At 37.2% G+C, this 14,032-nt stretch overlaps 1 protein-coding gene across 2 annotated transcripts in view; it reads left to right on the top strand.

Annotated features, from left to right (window-relative positions):
* Window positions 1–326: 326 nt before the first annotated feature.
* The window catches only part of LOC109076785 (homeobox protein Mohawk-like), a 28,315-nt gene continuing 14,609 nt past the window's right edge, over window positions 327–14,032 (top strand). Inside the window, exons 1-5 of one of the 2 annotated variants that reach the window (XM_042735446.1) lie at window positions 327–634; window positions 1,446–1,722; window positions 4,007–4,166; window positions 5,363–5,516; window positions 10,319–10,648. In XM_042735446.1, the coding sequence (XP_042591380.1) occupies window positions 1,547–1,722; window positions 4,007–4,166; window positions 5,363–5,516; window positions 10,319–10,648 (820 nt within the window). In that variant the 5' untranslated portion in view covers window positions 327–634; window positions 1,446–1,546. The remainder of the gene's footprint in view (window positions 635–1,445; window positions 1,723–4,006; window positions 4,167–5,362; window positions 5,517–10,318; window positions 10,649–14,032) is intronic. The other variant, XM_042735445.1, reaches the window with a different exon arrangement.

Genomic DNA, 14,032 nt, shown 5'->3' with positions numbered 1-14,032 from the left:
AGCTAATTTGTCAAATATTTAATCAGTAGCCTTCAGTATTACATATTAAAATTACACTAAGTTACAGACAAATGAAAAACACATCTGTTACCACACTTCTATAAATTCGTGCTCTGAACATTAGTCTCTTCTCCCCACGACCAAATCTAAACTACACACTACTCCAATATACCACAATACACCATTCAAAATCATAACTGAACACTACTGTTTTCCACATCTGACTCAGGTGAAGCTTCTTCTGATAAACTGCGTCCAATCACACCAGCTCTGACTGATTGTAGTAACTTTATACAACTCTCATCATGCAGTCGGCTGATGGACGCTTTCCAGACGTGAACCCACACAAGGGAATACACTGTTGCACTGGATGTCTCCCGGTAGCCTCCCCCTGCAGGGCGGCAGAACCGGCATAAAACAATCACTGTATGTTCGCCGTCTGAGCCGCTTAGCTGGGAAACACGAGAGGAGTCGTGTATTCATGTTCCCGGGCGCGCCTGAATAAAGCACAGAGGCGAAAGCGGTTCGTGCGGTTTGCGCACAGGATCTTAGAGCGGAGAACATGTGAGAGGGGAATGGGAAACTGGAAACTGGATTACATTTTACAGAAAGACGCAGAAGGGGTTACGTTCAGGTAAGTTAAGTCGGCCTATATTTTACAAGTGTTTTCAGTTATGACTTCTAAATGTTTCGCGTCACATTCACTGAACTATGACAGGGATGTCATACAGTTTATAAGTTAACCAAAATCTAACTTTTATTCTCTCATAAATCGGTTTCTCTCTACATAGGGATGTAAAAAAAAATAGGATACAATAAAACAATAAAAAGTACGGTTTTATATATATATATATATATATATATATATATATATATATATAGTGTGTTATATATCTATGTATGTGTGTGTGTGTGTGTGTGTGTGTGTGTGAGTGTTTGTGTGTGTGTGTGTGTGTGTGTGTGTGTGTGTGTGTGTGTGTATACATATATATAGGCTATAATCGCATCAAATTAAGTAGGCTAGATGATAAACAAATCGGCTATTTCTACATGTAAAATGAACCACGTTCTGTATGAAATAGGCTATTTGTGTGTTACTGACCGGTCAACGCGGGATTATAGACCTCCTTGTGTCAAACAGGCATCATTCATTCTGAATACTTCTGATGTTATGCAAGTTTGCATAAATAAACTCTACAGACGTTTCAAACATAGCAGAGTCATGAGTTCCGTCAAATATTCCTCACCCGCGCCTGTCTCAGACTCGCGCTTAATTAGTTTTGAGTGTTTTGTTTTGACTGAGGTGATCTTCTTTTGGCGTTTTTACATTAAAATTAAAACAGTTTTTACCTACAGAAAATGAAGTTTGTCTGAGATGTATGTCTGGGGGAACTGACCGATGATAGGCTACTGAACGTAAATGTCATCTTTTTTCTGTTTAACAGGATTTTGACAAGGCGCAGCGGCTCCGTTGAGTAGGACATCCCCGCGGCGGCCAGGGCGCTTTCAGCGGACACTGGGGGAAAGAAGGACTAATATACCAAAGATGAACACAATTGTGTTTAATAAGTTAAACAGCCAGGTTTTATTCGAGGAGAAGGCGAATGAGGTGGAAAGAAGCAGTCGAAATTATTTAGAGGTGATAGATGGACAGCATCCGGACCTGCTCGCCAGCAGCCCAGTCATCAAAGACAGCTCAGCTATCCGGCACAGGAGATCCGGGTATGTGTCGAACTTCAGTGTCTTTAGTCAAATGTACTGCAGGTTCGTGGACATGTTTCCTTCTTAAAAAAAAAAAAAAAAATCCATTAACAATACTCCAAAAACGAAGCAGATGCAATGTAAAGATTTTCATCATGTTTTATTAAGTGAAATATTTGTTTCCATTAATTTCACTCGATCAGAAAACTCATTCGACATGGTCTAAAAATAGAACGTATTTATCACTGCAGATTGTCACATTAGCACCGCAAGTTTTAAAGGTTGTTGTTTTTTCACAGTGTATGATAACTGCTTTGCACGTCGTTTATTTTTCATGACGGAATAATCAGCCTAATTATTCTGGTAAGATACTTAACAGAAAAAAAAGAATATAATGATAGCCTGTTTAAGTCATCTGTGGTCATTTTAACGCTGTTAATTCCTTTTAACCGCGTGACAGCGCGGAGAACCTTATTAAAGATAAACGTCAAATTGTTCAATTTTAGAGCCAACGGTGAAAAGCAGTGGCTCGTCCAACTGTTTGACTTTTCATAGTCTTTGTGTTTTCTTTCCATAGATTTGCGCTCAGTTGTGGTTAGAGAGCATATGGTTTGAATTTACAGCCTGCTCGCCTTCTTCTTATCTAGGATACGTTGAGGTTTCAGAAAGAGAATTGCAGGAAATTAATATTCACAATTCAATTAAGTCGCTGTCGATGGTGCTGAATTAGAAGGGGCTTGTCGTTGGGGTACATGAGGTCATTCGTGTTCGGTAGCAAATTTAAAACACGTCCAGGCCTGTTTCTAATAAATAAACATTTCCTTCAACTGTATGTGTGGTCCAGTCAATCACGAATATTTTTGTAGTGAGGGCGCAAGAAGAAACCATGTCATCCCTTATTTGCCCTCCGAACCCAGCGCGTTCAGCCTCGCCGCCCCAAGCTGTTTACCCCAGCCTGTTTTCTATTTGCAGACAACACAGTGCTTCATCCTCCGCTGCGGGTGCGTCTGGCTCGCGCTTACTGAAGGTCCGTTTGCGCGTGTAAGCGGAGCCAATAGGATAACACTATAGCCGCGCTGCTCGCCTCAAGGGGAATATCACTGCTAATGAAAATTATTAATATAAATACAGAGGTGTGTGTCGCCGATATCGAGAACAGGGAGGGAAAAAACTTCTTTAGGTTGTTAATACAGTTCTGGGTTACAAGGAAAATATTTGCTGAACATGAACCTCGGAGCGTTGGGGAAAATATGTTAAATGTGCAGTCAGGTTTTTGGAAGATATCAAGGTGATATAACAGCGCCATACTGACATCTACAGGTTTAAATAACCAGATTCTGTTCTCTCTTGAAAATAAAGGTTCCAATTAGAAGAAAAGCTGACGTACGGGCCGATGCTACAGGAGAGCATTTTAAAGTTTTACAAAGAACTTTTTTTCTCTCTCTCTCTGGAGAACCGCCTGCTGAAACCAATGCGTTGATCTAAAGAACCTGTATTGGTTCCTGATGAAAGAGGAACCATTAAAGAACCTTTGTTTTAAAAAGTGTGATGCTTAACATGGATTGAGAATAAAAGTGACTGTCAGAATTTGTATACATTTTGTTGTGCATATTTGCAGATTTTTTTTTTTTCTTTTTTCAACCGATTCCAGTCTTTAGAGGAATACATAGCACATGTGTCATTGTGCAGATGTTGGATAACATGGAGCTATTTCAGTGCACCGTTATTGTTTTTTGCAGCCGGACTGTGAACTGATTTTGAATGAAAAACCCTCACTGGGAGAGTTAATTATAGCATGATGCTGGTTTTACAGAGCATGAGTGTTAATTAGGCTCTCATGTAAGAATATTTAACCCTTACAGAATCTCTTAAAATTGAACATAACATTTTTAGATGTTTTCTTTTAAACATTGCTTGTATTTTTTACTTAATTTTTTTTTTTAACAAAAAGTTCTAAACGTTTACCTCGAGGTCATTGGTCTGCTCATTGAATGTCAGTTGTAGATGAAGGTGGTTGTTATTTCATATTGATAATCAAAATAATAATAATAATAAACATTTAATTTATTCTGTTAATTCTTCAATGTATTTACAATATATTTTGTCGATTATTTTCCTGACATTTCTTAGTGATAAAACAGAAGGCCGCAAGAATGCCCCCAAAGAATTAAAAATACTTTTCTCACTGTGGAAAATCTGTAATAAATCAATCCTATGGAATTTCTCCACATGAGTGCCCATTCTGAAGTCTTGTGTAATTGTCATGAGGTTTATGCGGCTTGTGTTGGCTTGTTTTTCTCCACAGGTCTCGTCAGAACCCAGGAAAGGTACGGCATAAACGGCAAGCTCTGCAAGACATGGCCAGGCCTTTGAAACAGTGGCTCTACAAACACCGGGACAATCCGTACCCCACTAAAACAGAGAAAATCCTTCTTGCGCTTGGCTCACAAATGACACTTGTGCAGGTGAGTAAGTTCATTTTCCACAACTTTTCCATACACGTGCTACCAAGAGCTACTAGTTCCTGACAGAAGGATTATTAAAATGACAGTTTTCTTTTACATTGAGATGAAAATGCAGGTGTTCATTCCAAACATAAGTTGCAACCAACTCTAGTGAAGGTTTTCTTTTTTTATTGTTTAACCAATAAATATATATAAAAATTCAGAGACATGGCCTGTGTTTAACTCTTCACATATGTGTTTTCCAGTCCGGGCTGAGTGTCAGTTTGTGTGTACATATCTGTCTCTGTCTGTGTCTCTGTATATGCATGAAGACATAAACTCTCTAAATTTGTTAAAAATTGGTCCAGCCTGAAGATGCTATTCTGGATGACCCTTCAATCTGGTTCTAATATTCATGAAAAGGACCCATTTGTTAAAAAATGTGAGTAGACGTCACTGCAATATGGTAAAAAAAAGACTTACAAACCCAAAACTTATGCTCAATTTCATTGCATAAATAATCTTACGTGACTGAACAAATCTTGAACATCTCTAGACTTAAGAATACACCCGAACTTTTCTCATTGCTAGAGTACTCAATGCTTCCTTCAAAAACTGGCCTCCGTTGACCAGCTTAAAGTGAAAAATATGGCTTTTGCTCTTTGAGAACTTTATATAAAGCAGAGGTCAGGAAACTTAGAGCTTGAATAACATTTTTAAAGCACAATGCCTGTCATAAGTGGCTTGAAGTGTATCGGGCATGAAAAGTTTTCCTAGTATAACATCTGATGGTCTCTGGTCTCTGTGAAATGGAGAAGGCTGGGTTAAATATTGTTTTTATTGCAAAAAGACAGACGTCGGGCAGAGGAAAAGGAATATTATTAGGTGAGAGTGGCAGAGGCCAGAATAAGCACCCAGGTCGTCATCGTCTCAGTTGAAGAAGACTTAATGTGATGTTACATTCACAGTGTTCCTGGGATATCTGCGTGTGGCATCAGCCTGCTATTTTTAATAGTTTTCATAGTTTCCCCATAAATAAAGCAGTATATGGAGCTTTTAGTCCAAACACACACATCTATGTATGGAAGACAGTAGTAGAGAAAAACTGAATCAATAATAAACAAATCTTTTGTGTCTTTTATGACAATTTATAATTCCTTTTATTTATTGGTCATTCTTTCCTCAGTACCATTCCAACACCCTCCCTCTTTTCTCAGGTGTCTAACTGGTTTGCCAATGCTCGACGGCGGCTGAAGAACACAGTTAGGCAGCCTGATTTGAGTTGGGCTCTTAGGATCAAACTCTACAACAAATACGTCCAGGGCAACGCGGAAAGACTTAGCGTCAGCAGCGATGACTCCTGCTCTGATGGTACGAAACTTGCTCATGCTTGCACACACGATCACACGTGTAAAAACAACCGAGCCTAATTATTCTTGCAGTGCCCTTATGGACACTTACCAAAAACACACTCACACTCACAGAAGGTTGACTGTGATGCTAAAACCAAGGATGTCAAGGACTAAATGTAAAGTTTAACAATCTGTCACTGAAAAACTCACTACTTGGTTGCCCACAATGTTTGTGGTGATGAAATGCACACTTAAAGGGATAGTTCACCCAAAAATAAAACACCTGTGATTTATGCACCGTCATGTTATTCCAGCCCATTATGATTTTCTTTCTTCTATCGAACACCTTTTAAAATCTTTTAAAATATGTCTGTGTTTTTTGTCCATATAATATAGGTCTAATGTTGGGGTCTAATGTTGGTTTGGACCTCACTGTCTTTCAATGTATGGACAAAAACAGTTGCAACATTCACACACACACATACCCCTAAAGGAATAGTTCACACAAAATTAGAATCCTGTCATGATTTACTCACCCGTATGACATTCTTTCTTCTGCCAATCACAAAAATATGTTGGTCCATACAATGAAAGTCATTGGAGTCCAATTCTGTTTCATTGTGTGGACTTGAGAGTTTAAGTCGATGATTATATAGGTTTCAAGACAAAAGGTGTGCTGAAAACAACAAGGACAAGTCAAGAGATAAATAACAGTAATGATATATGATTTATTCTGTTTTTATTCTGCCTTTTCCTTGGAATTGTATTAGTGATTAATGATTAATGTCCCTAATAGTTTTCGTTCTAGAAAGGTGAGGGTGAGTAAACTAATGAACAGATGTAGTCAGACATGTACAACATGTGTTGCACAGATATTGCAATAAACACTATTCATCACTGGTTGAGTGTATACACACAGTGCAAGTAAAACCGCTCTTTAAAACAAACAAGCACAAACAAATTCACCTATCCTGGTGCTAAATCTGTGTGGTATGAAGTGTTGCGGTATTTATAAGAAACTGTTTGGGGTTTTATTCTGCATGTAGCTGAAAGAGACCAGACAGGACGTTAAACATGGATGTTTTATTACAACGCAGTCAGTGCAACACTCCAAACATTTTTATAGCATCGTATAGCAGCCGAGCCATAAATCAGGGTCGGGGTATGTCGAGAGCAGCGCTTGTGTGTGCATCCTCCTCTGTGTTTAAGTTAACCGGACAGACGCGTAGGCTTACAGACAGTCATGCACGCTGTGATTAACACACCACAACGGGGCGTCAGGACTCAACCACTAACACTCGCACACAATCTTGTGCTTACATGCACAAACACAAAAACATCCTAACTAACTATCAAAAGTTTTCTCTTTTCCTTCTCTTTCACGCTCTAATTCACACGCTAAGGCGTTACTACTACAGGGATGTTGCTGGCTGATGCATGTTTCTTGGCTGCATCACTCAACATAAGCATCCGTACACAATGAGACATTCAGTCATAACACTTAACATCCCCTGTGCTTAACAGTGACCTCCAAACACACACTCTGTATTTGGTGCCTTGATTAGATGTCTTGGATGAGGACACACACGCTGTGGTTAGAAGAGGAATGCCCAGTCTGTGCCTCTCACATCTGTCTCATCCTACAAATAACTTCCTTTTTTCTTACACTGAAAAACGACACAGAAACTGTGTCAGCAGCCTAGCTTAACCTTTGACCTCAAATTCCCTCATTATCAAATCTAAACGTTTCATAGAATTTATGCACAGAACTTAAAATCAAAAATGATTTTGTCAACACTTATAAAAGTGTGTTGATAACTAGTTGTGTTGTTATATCGGTAAAAGTTTTGATGTGCTAAACCTTTTTTCTTTAAAAAAATTTTTCATAGAAAATTCACTTTTTAAACATTTCCAGAGGAAAACATATGTCTTTCACTACAGTTTTGTATTAGCTCTTGATCAGAATATGCATAGAGAAAAGCATAGAAAGATTATATTCTCACGGTCGAGTAAATAATACATTATTAATCTATAAAAACATTTTAAAAAATCAACATTTTAAATGGCAGTTAAGCTCATTGACCCTCAATATTCAGTGTTGTACTGGTTTATGTATATGTACAGAAGTGAGAGGAGAGCTGTTTAGCTGTAAAAATTAAAATATGCCTTTTTTGTTTATTTCCTTTGATGTTGGGGTTGATTCTGTGACCCGTTTTCAGTAAGATACACCCACATATTGTGAGCCGTGATTATGCTATAACTAGAACATCATGTAACATCATACAAGTTGTTTACTATGCATATGAAATGTCTAGTTGTTTAGAGGGTACACTTTGTTGCACAGACGTTTCATCAGGTCTGTCGTTCCCGTGTCTGAGCTCAGTAATTACGTGCTACAGAAGATCTGAGCTTCAGACGCACTCTTCACACATTTGAGTCAAGATAGAGCCTTGAAGTGAAATCCTAGCTCACTTAGGAGGCATTCACTCACGCAATCCTAACCCCGTATCCTAGGAAATATTGCGTTTGTGTGAACTCCAGTGTGTTTACCTTTGTTTCCTACATTATGGAATGGTTGTCAAGGTTTAGTGTGCTCTAAAACAATCTTTAAAAAATGTTGACTTCTAGGATGTGGAGTGAGCAATGTGGTTCTGATACACTGGGGAAAAAAATAATAATCCAAAAAGTAATGTGGTTTTCTTAAATGAATAAATCAAAACAAACAAAGAATCAACACACTTAGTTATAAATTAAATTGCTGAAGTTTATATAGATTTGACTAAAGACATACATGTGATGAGGCAAAATGAGGGTTAAAGACCACAAGGACAAGTCAAGAGATAAATAGCAATGCTGGAACTTCAAGTAATAAATGGTCTAATTTTATTCTGCAACAAAAGTATTAACTTCGGTAATTGTGACATTAGACAATGTCAAAAGGGAGAAAACATTTTGGACCTTCCATTCTGTTGTATTACAATCAATAGTAATGCCCCTGGTAGTTTTCTTTCAAAAATGAACAAACAAAGTCTCACAAATTGTCCAGTAATAAAACAAGTCAGTGTCTCTTATTTATGTTCTTTAATGAATCACTGATGGGACTACAGGTGGCTGAGCAAATAACAAGAGATGAATGATTGGGTGTTTTTTACAGAATGATCAACGGAACGGAAAGATCAACTGAACACACTCTCTCCAAGGCTGAGATATGACATCGGAATGTCCGAAGAGTTTTTTTCCCCTGTTGATGAGAAAGTTAATACTTTTATTGGTTTTGTTACCAAAATGAAATCAGACGATTTATCACTTGCAGTTCTACCAAAGTTATTTATCTCTTGACATGTCCTTGCGGTTTTCAGTATTTTGGCAAAAATAACAGACAACTCCATACCATGATTAATGGACATCATACGGTTGTTGCATTTACATTTCAGTCTAGAACTAAAGCTGATACTGTGTGAGAGTAGATAAATAAAAATCAATATAGTCAAAGCAATCCAGTGGTCCTAATAAAACTCTTTGTTTTCTGTTTACTACCATTCAAAAGTTTTATTTCTTTAAATCTCTAGAGAAACCTCTTATAAAGTTATCACAATTTAAAATATATTAATTAGTGCTGTCAAATGATTAATCGCGATTAATCGCATCCAAAATAAAAGTTTTTGTTTACATACTATATGTATGTGTACTGTGAAAATATGCATATATAAATACACACACATACAGTATATATTCTGAAAATATTTACACGTATATACATTTATATATTTATATCATTACATTTCATATTATACATAAATATATTTAATATTCAAAATAAACATAACATATTTTTTTCTTAAATGTATACATGCATGTGTTTGTAATTATATATACATAATAAATATACACAGCATACACGCATATATTATGTAAACAAAAACTTTTATTTTGGATGTGATTAATCGATTATACCATTAAATACTCAAATATTTTAATCTGTTCTAAAATGTAATTTTTTTCCTGAGATGGAAAAGTGAGATTTTCAGTAGCCATTACTCCAGTCTTCAATGTCACACGATTCTTCACAAATCATTCAAATATGCTGATTTACTGCTCAATTAGTTGCTCCTTAATATTTTTGGAAACTGTGATACGTTTTATTTGAATTCTTTGATTAATAGAAAGTTCAAAAGAACAGCATTTAACATTTTACAAATCTTTTGTAACATTATACATTTCTTTACTGTCACTCCTGATCAATTTTAATTAAATAAAAGTATTAATTTTTAAAAAGAAAATTACCAAACCACCAAACTTTTGAACAGTAGAATAGCTGTCTTTTTGCTTGCTTGTTTGTTTTGCCTTGATTTTGTTCATTTTATCACATGCATATTTTAAATATTTCATATTTTGCATTTCTGTATTGAATCTTTTGTAAATATATTTGAATCTTGAAATCTTGAACATTATTTTATAATTTTATTTTATTTTCATACTTTCTCAAGTAATGCCATTCTAGGTTTAGCTCTTCTCTGCTTCAGCCTCTGTAGCAGTAATCAGTCTCTCAGCACCAAATTTGATAGGACACACTCACTTGCAGTTGGGAGGCCCATGTTTTCAAGGAGTGTAATCCAGTCAAGAGTTTTCAATGTGCTGGAGGGGTCATGCAGAAGAGAAGGGTGATTAAATGAAAATGTGACCGTTTCGCTCCCTGCTGAGATGGCGTAAAGGGCAGGAGATCAAAATATTGACGTTTTATAGTTCAGTTCTTTTTTATTTTTTCAAATGTCTTCTCAAATGTGTATTGACATATTTGTATGTATTCTGCATCACATCCAGATGGTGACCCAGCAGCACGGGCCCAGGTCGGGGAGTTCAGCAAGCCGATGTACCAGAGCGTCATCAAGAAGGAAGGTGGCGCTGTGGGTGCGGGTCTTCGAGCTGCTGCAGACGCCTCATTGTCTGATGACTACGTGTCGCCACCTAAATACAAGAGCAGTCTGTTGCACCGTTACCTTAACGACTCGCTCCGCCACGTAATGGTGGCTAACGGTGTAATGGACGCACGGAGGAGGAACCACTCAGGCTCTTTCAGCTCTAATGAGTATGATGAAGACCTGCTGTCACCGTCTTCTTCTGAAGCAGAAGCCAACTTTATCTACAGAACTGGTGAGCTGCTGCCAGTCTTGCATTCTTTCCTTGTCTGTGTGTCTCACTTTCGCTCTTTGTGAGGAAGAAGGGCATCTTGAAGCTGTTTCTTTAGCCCAGTATCAGCTGTGTTTTGGTCTATGTATGATTTTGGCTTCTTGTTCTACAACAAGGAGAGTCACAGAGGGGTCAAATGTTTTCTCTATTCTACACATACACATAGTTCTATAAATCATTTCATTTCAACCTGACATTTGCAAATATTATCAAATATGTTTTTAATAGTATGAAAATACTAGCAAGTTAAAAATATTGCAGTTCAATAGTTCAAAGAATGTGTGCTTTTATATTAAGCTTTGTACTTTTGATAAAACGTTTAAGGTCATGGAAGTACAGATTTGAACTTGCAATGAAACAGAACATACTGTACAGTAAACATAGTTCATCGTGGTTTAGTCTTCAGCCCATTAACTATCAGTACTTCTTTAGTCAGTCAGACAATTATTCTCTCTTTTCTATCTTCATTCTCTCCTTATCTTCATGGTTTTTTGTTTTTCTTTCAATATTACACACTTTTTCTCTCAACACAGTTTTGAGTTCATGTCCGACATCCACTACTAAGAAACAAGAAGTCTTTAATCAAAAGAGAGTTTGTGAAGGAAAGAGATGTTTGTGTGTTATTGCAAGTGTGGAAGTGTATATCAACTTTAGGGTTAAAGATGTCAGAAGCCTAAGTGTGTGTGTGTGTGTGTGTGTGTGTGTGTGTGTGTGTGTGTGTGTGTGTGTGTGTGTGTGTGTGTGTGTGTGTGTGTGTGTGTGCGCGTGTGGAACATAATTTTAGTCTCTGTCATGTCTGAAGTGAGCACAACTCTGACCTAAATTTTTTTCTCTTTAAGTCTCTTCTATTGTTTATCTTAAACATAACCACATCTCACCTCATGGTAGACTAATACATAACGTAGGTCACTGTAGAAAGTCTGAATGTCTCTTTAGGGGTTTCAGCTTTTCAATTCTGCAGAATATTTGAGAGGATGAACATTGATATGTATTTTTTTAATATTACAATTTTTAATGAGATTCAATGGGTTTTTGCCATATATACATTACTGTTGAAAAACTTAGGGTTCCATACATTTTTTGGGGGAAAGTAATTAATATTAATTCATCAAGGAGACATAAATTAATTAAAAACTGTCAGTAAAGACTTTTACATTGTTAAAAAAAAAATTTAATCCTGAAAAAATTAAATTAAATTAAAAAAATCACAAAATTTCCACAAAATTACTAAGCAGCCCAAATATTTTTTCAGCATTGATAATGATTATAATAGAATGATTTCTGAAGGATCATGTGACACTGAAGACAGCTGCTAAAAATTCAGCTTTGTCATCACAGGAAAAAAATTAAATTTTAAAATACATTGAATTAAAACTGTTTTACCCGTAGTTTTGATCAAATAGATGCAGCCTTGGTGAGTATTAAAAACTTCTTTCAAAAACATTACACAATCTTACAGTAGTGTACTTGTATTACACATTTAGAAAATAAACAGCTTTATTTTAATAAGCAATGAACCATTTTCTGCCATTTTCTACCAATTTCTTCTTTGCAGCTGCTTGATAATGACTTTCTAGAGCTTTCACCTAACCCAGCATTTCTCATTTACCGAAAAAGGCAAGCTCTGCCAAAGTTTAGGCCTCTCTAAGTCGTCTGTTTAAGGTCAGCGTTGGTTCGGAGTCTCTCGGTAGGAAGCGGCTGCACTCCTCACAGTCAGCTGTGTTTGCTCCCATGTGCTGTTTTAGTCCTCCAGGTGTTTATGATGTTATCGCAAATCTTTTAGACGTTCCGAAATGACAAATATGTTTCGGGAGAGTTCTGGCAATTGTTTAAGCCCTGTTCATCATCATCTGGAAGCATGTCAGCCTCTATTGATCACTGGTAGGAATTTATGTGAGATACTGTGTCTGCGACGAAGGCCTTCGAGCGCATGTGTTTGCTCTCTCTTTTCTTTGAGAAAGAGTTTCTTCAGGTCAGAACACTGCGTCTTTGTCCTGACAGGATTCATAACTGATAACATTGTTTGCTCTTCACTTCTTCGCTTACATATTGTTGTTCACATCGAGCCTCGGGGATCTTGCCGTGCAGTCTTTGTCTTACTGTGTTTCTCATTTCATTTTGCCATTTCTTACTGACAAACATGGTTTGCATTATCTCGGGGCTGAGGAACAGAACGCTGGAATTCTCTTCAAACCTAAAAGCTGTTGCTAACTACTTTCTGGACCAGTGTTTAAACTCCCTGTGCTCTATATGACGTAAGGCTGCTTATGTAGACACCTGCTGGGATAGACAGAGGGAAAGAGTTTTGGTGTATTTTGTTGCTTATTTCAGTTTTAATCCGTTCTTCCAAGATGCAGTTATACTTTTAAAGAATATTCATGAGTTATGTGGTTTTTCCTCAGCTTTCATAATAAATGCCATTTCCTTGCTAAGGATTCTGATGGCTTTCAGGTAGATGAAGTGTCTGTATGTCAGCTTGCAGATGAGAAGATCACACAGCAACAATTGCGCAACAACGAATAAGGGATCAATCAGAAAAAAATACAGCAATAAACTGAATTAAATTGATAGGGAATTTGTCGTTCAGTCTTGTTGCTTGTTAAAAGGGGATTGTATCGTTTCCTCCTAAGATTTCACTCCCTCGTTTCCCCTGCTATACTCTTTCTTTCCATTTTCTTTCTTTCTACATTCCAGAATATTTTCGTACAAATATTCCTCAAGTTTCAGACTAATACGGCGTGAGGTTGAAATTTTAGATCTATGGTCTCTGTTTTCTTTTTTTAAAAACAGCTGTCTGTCTGTCTCTGCACTGTGTTAGCCAAGACGCTAATGTTTTAGCTCAGACATCTTTAAACCAAAGTGGCATCTCAGAATGCACTGGTTAAATGTAGCTTAATGGAACAAATTGGATCTAAAGGAGCTCTCTCTTCCTTTCTATCACTCCTCACTTGACGTTTCACAGATCAGACGTGGCAAAGGAGCCGTCAGGCCAACATAGCCTCTGATGGAAAACTAAAGAGGCCATTGTGTAAGAAAAATACGAAATAAAACGCAACGGGAACCCTGATGGGAGTTTCATTGAAAACAAGAAGTGAGAGAATTCCAGGGTACATGCCAGGGATTTTATGTCAAATTGCACTTTAATGGGATATTTAATGGCAGGAATCTCGCTCAGTGTTTTCCCTTCATGCATGGTACGGGCTTTGGGGCCGTCCTGTATGATATAGATCACTATGCCGCACTGTCAGAGCGGATGGGAGCTCGCAGTAAAGTGAGAGCATGCAGGAAAATATTTCTCAGAACTTTGTCTAATGCTTTAGATGTATTTTCACAGGTTGCATCAGTGGC

This window comes from Cyprinus carpio, chromosome B12 (assembly GCF_018340385.1).
Source record: "Cyprinus carpio isolate SPL01 chromosome B12, ASM1834038v1, whole genome shotgun sequence".
NCBI lineage: Eukaryota > Metazoa > Chordata > Actinopteri > Cypriniformes > Cyprinidae > Cyprinus > Cyprinus carpio.
The sequence above is the reverse complement of the archived record's forward strand: the minus strand, read 5'-3'. Positions and strand labels throughout refer to the sequence as shown.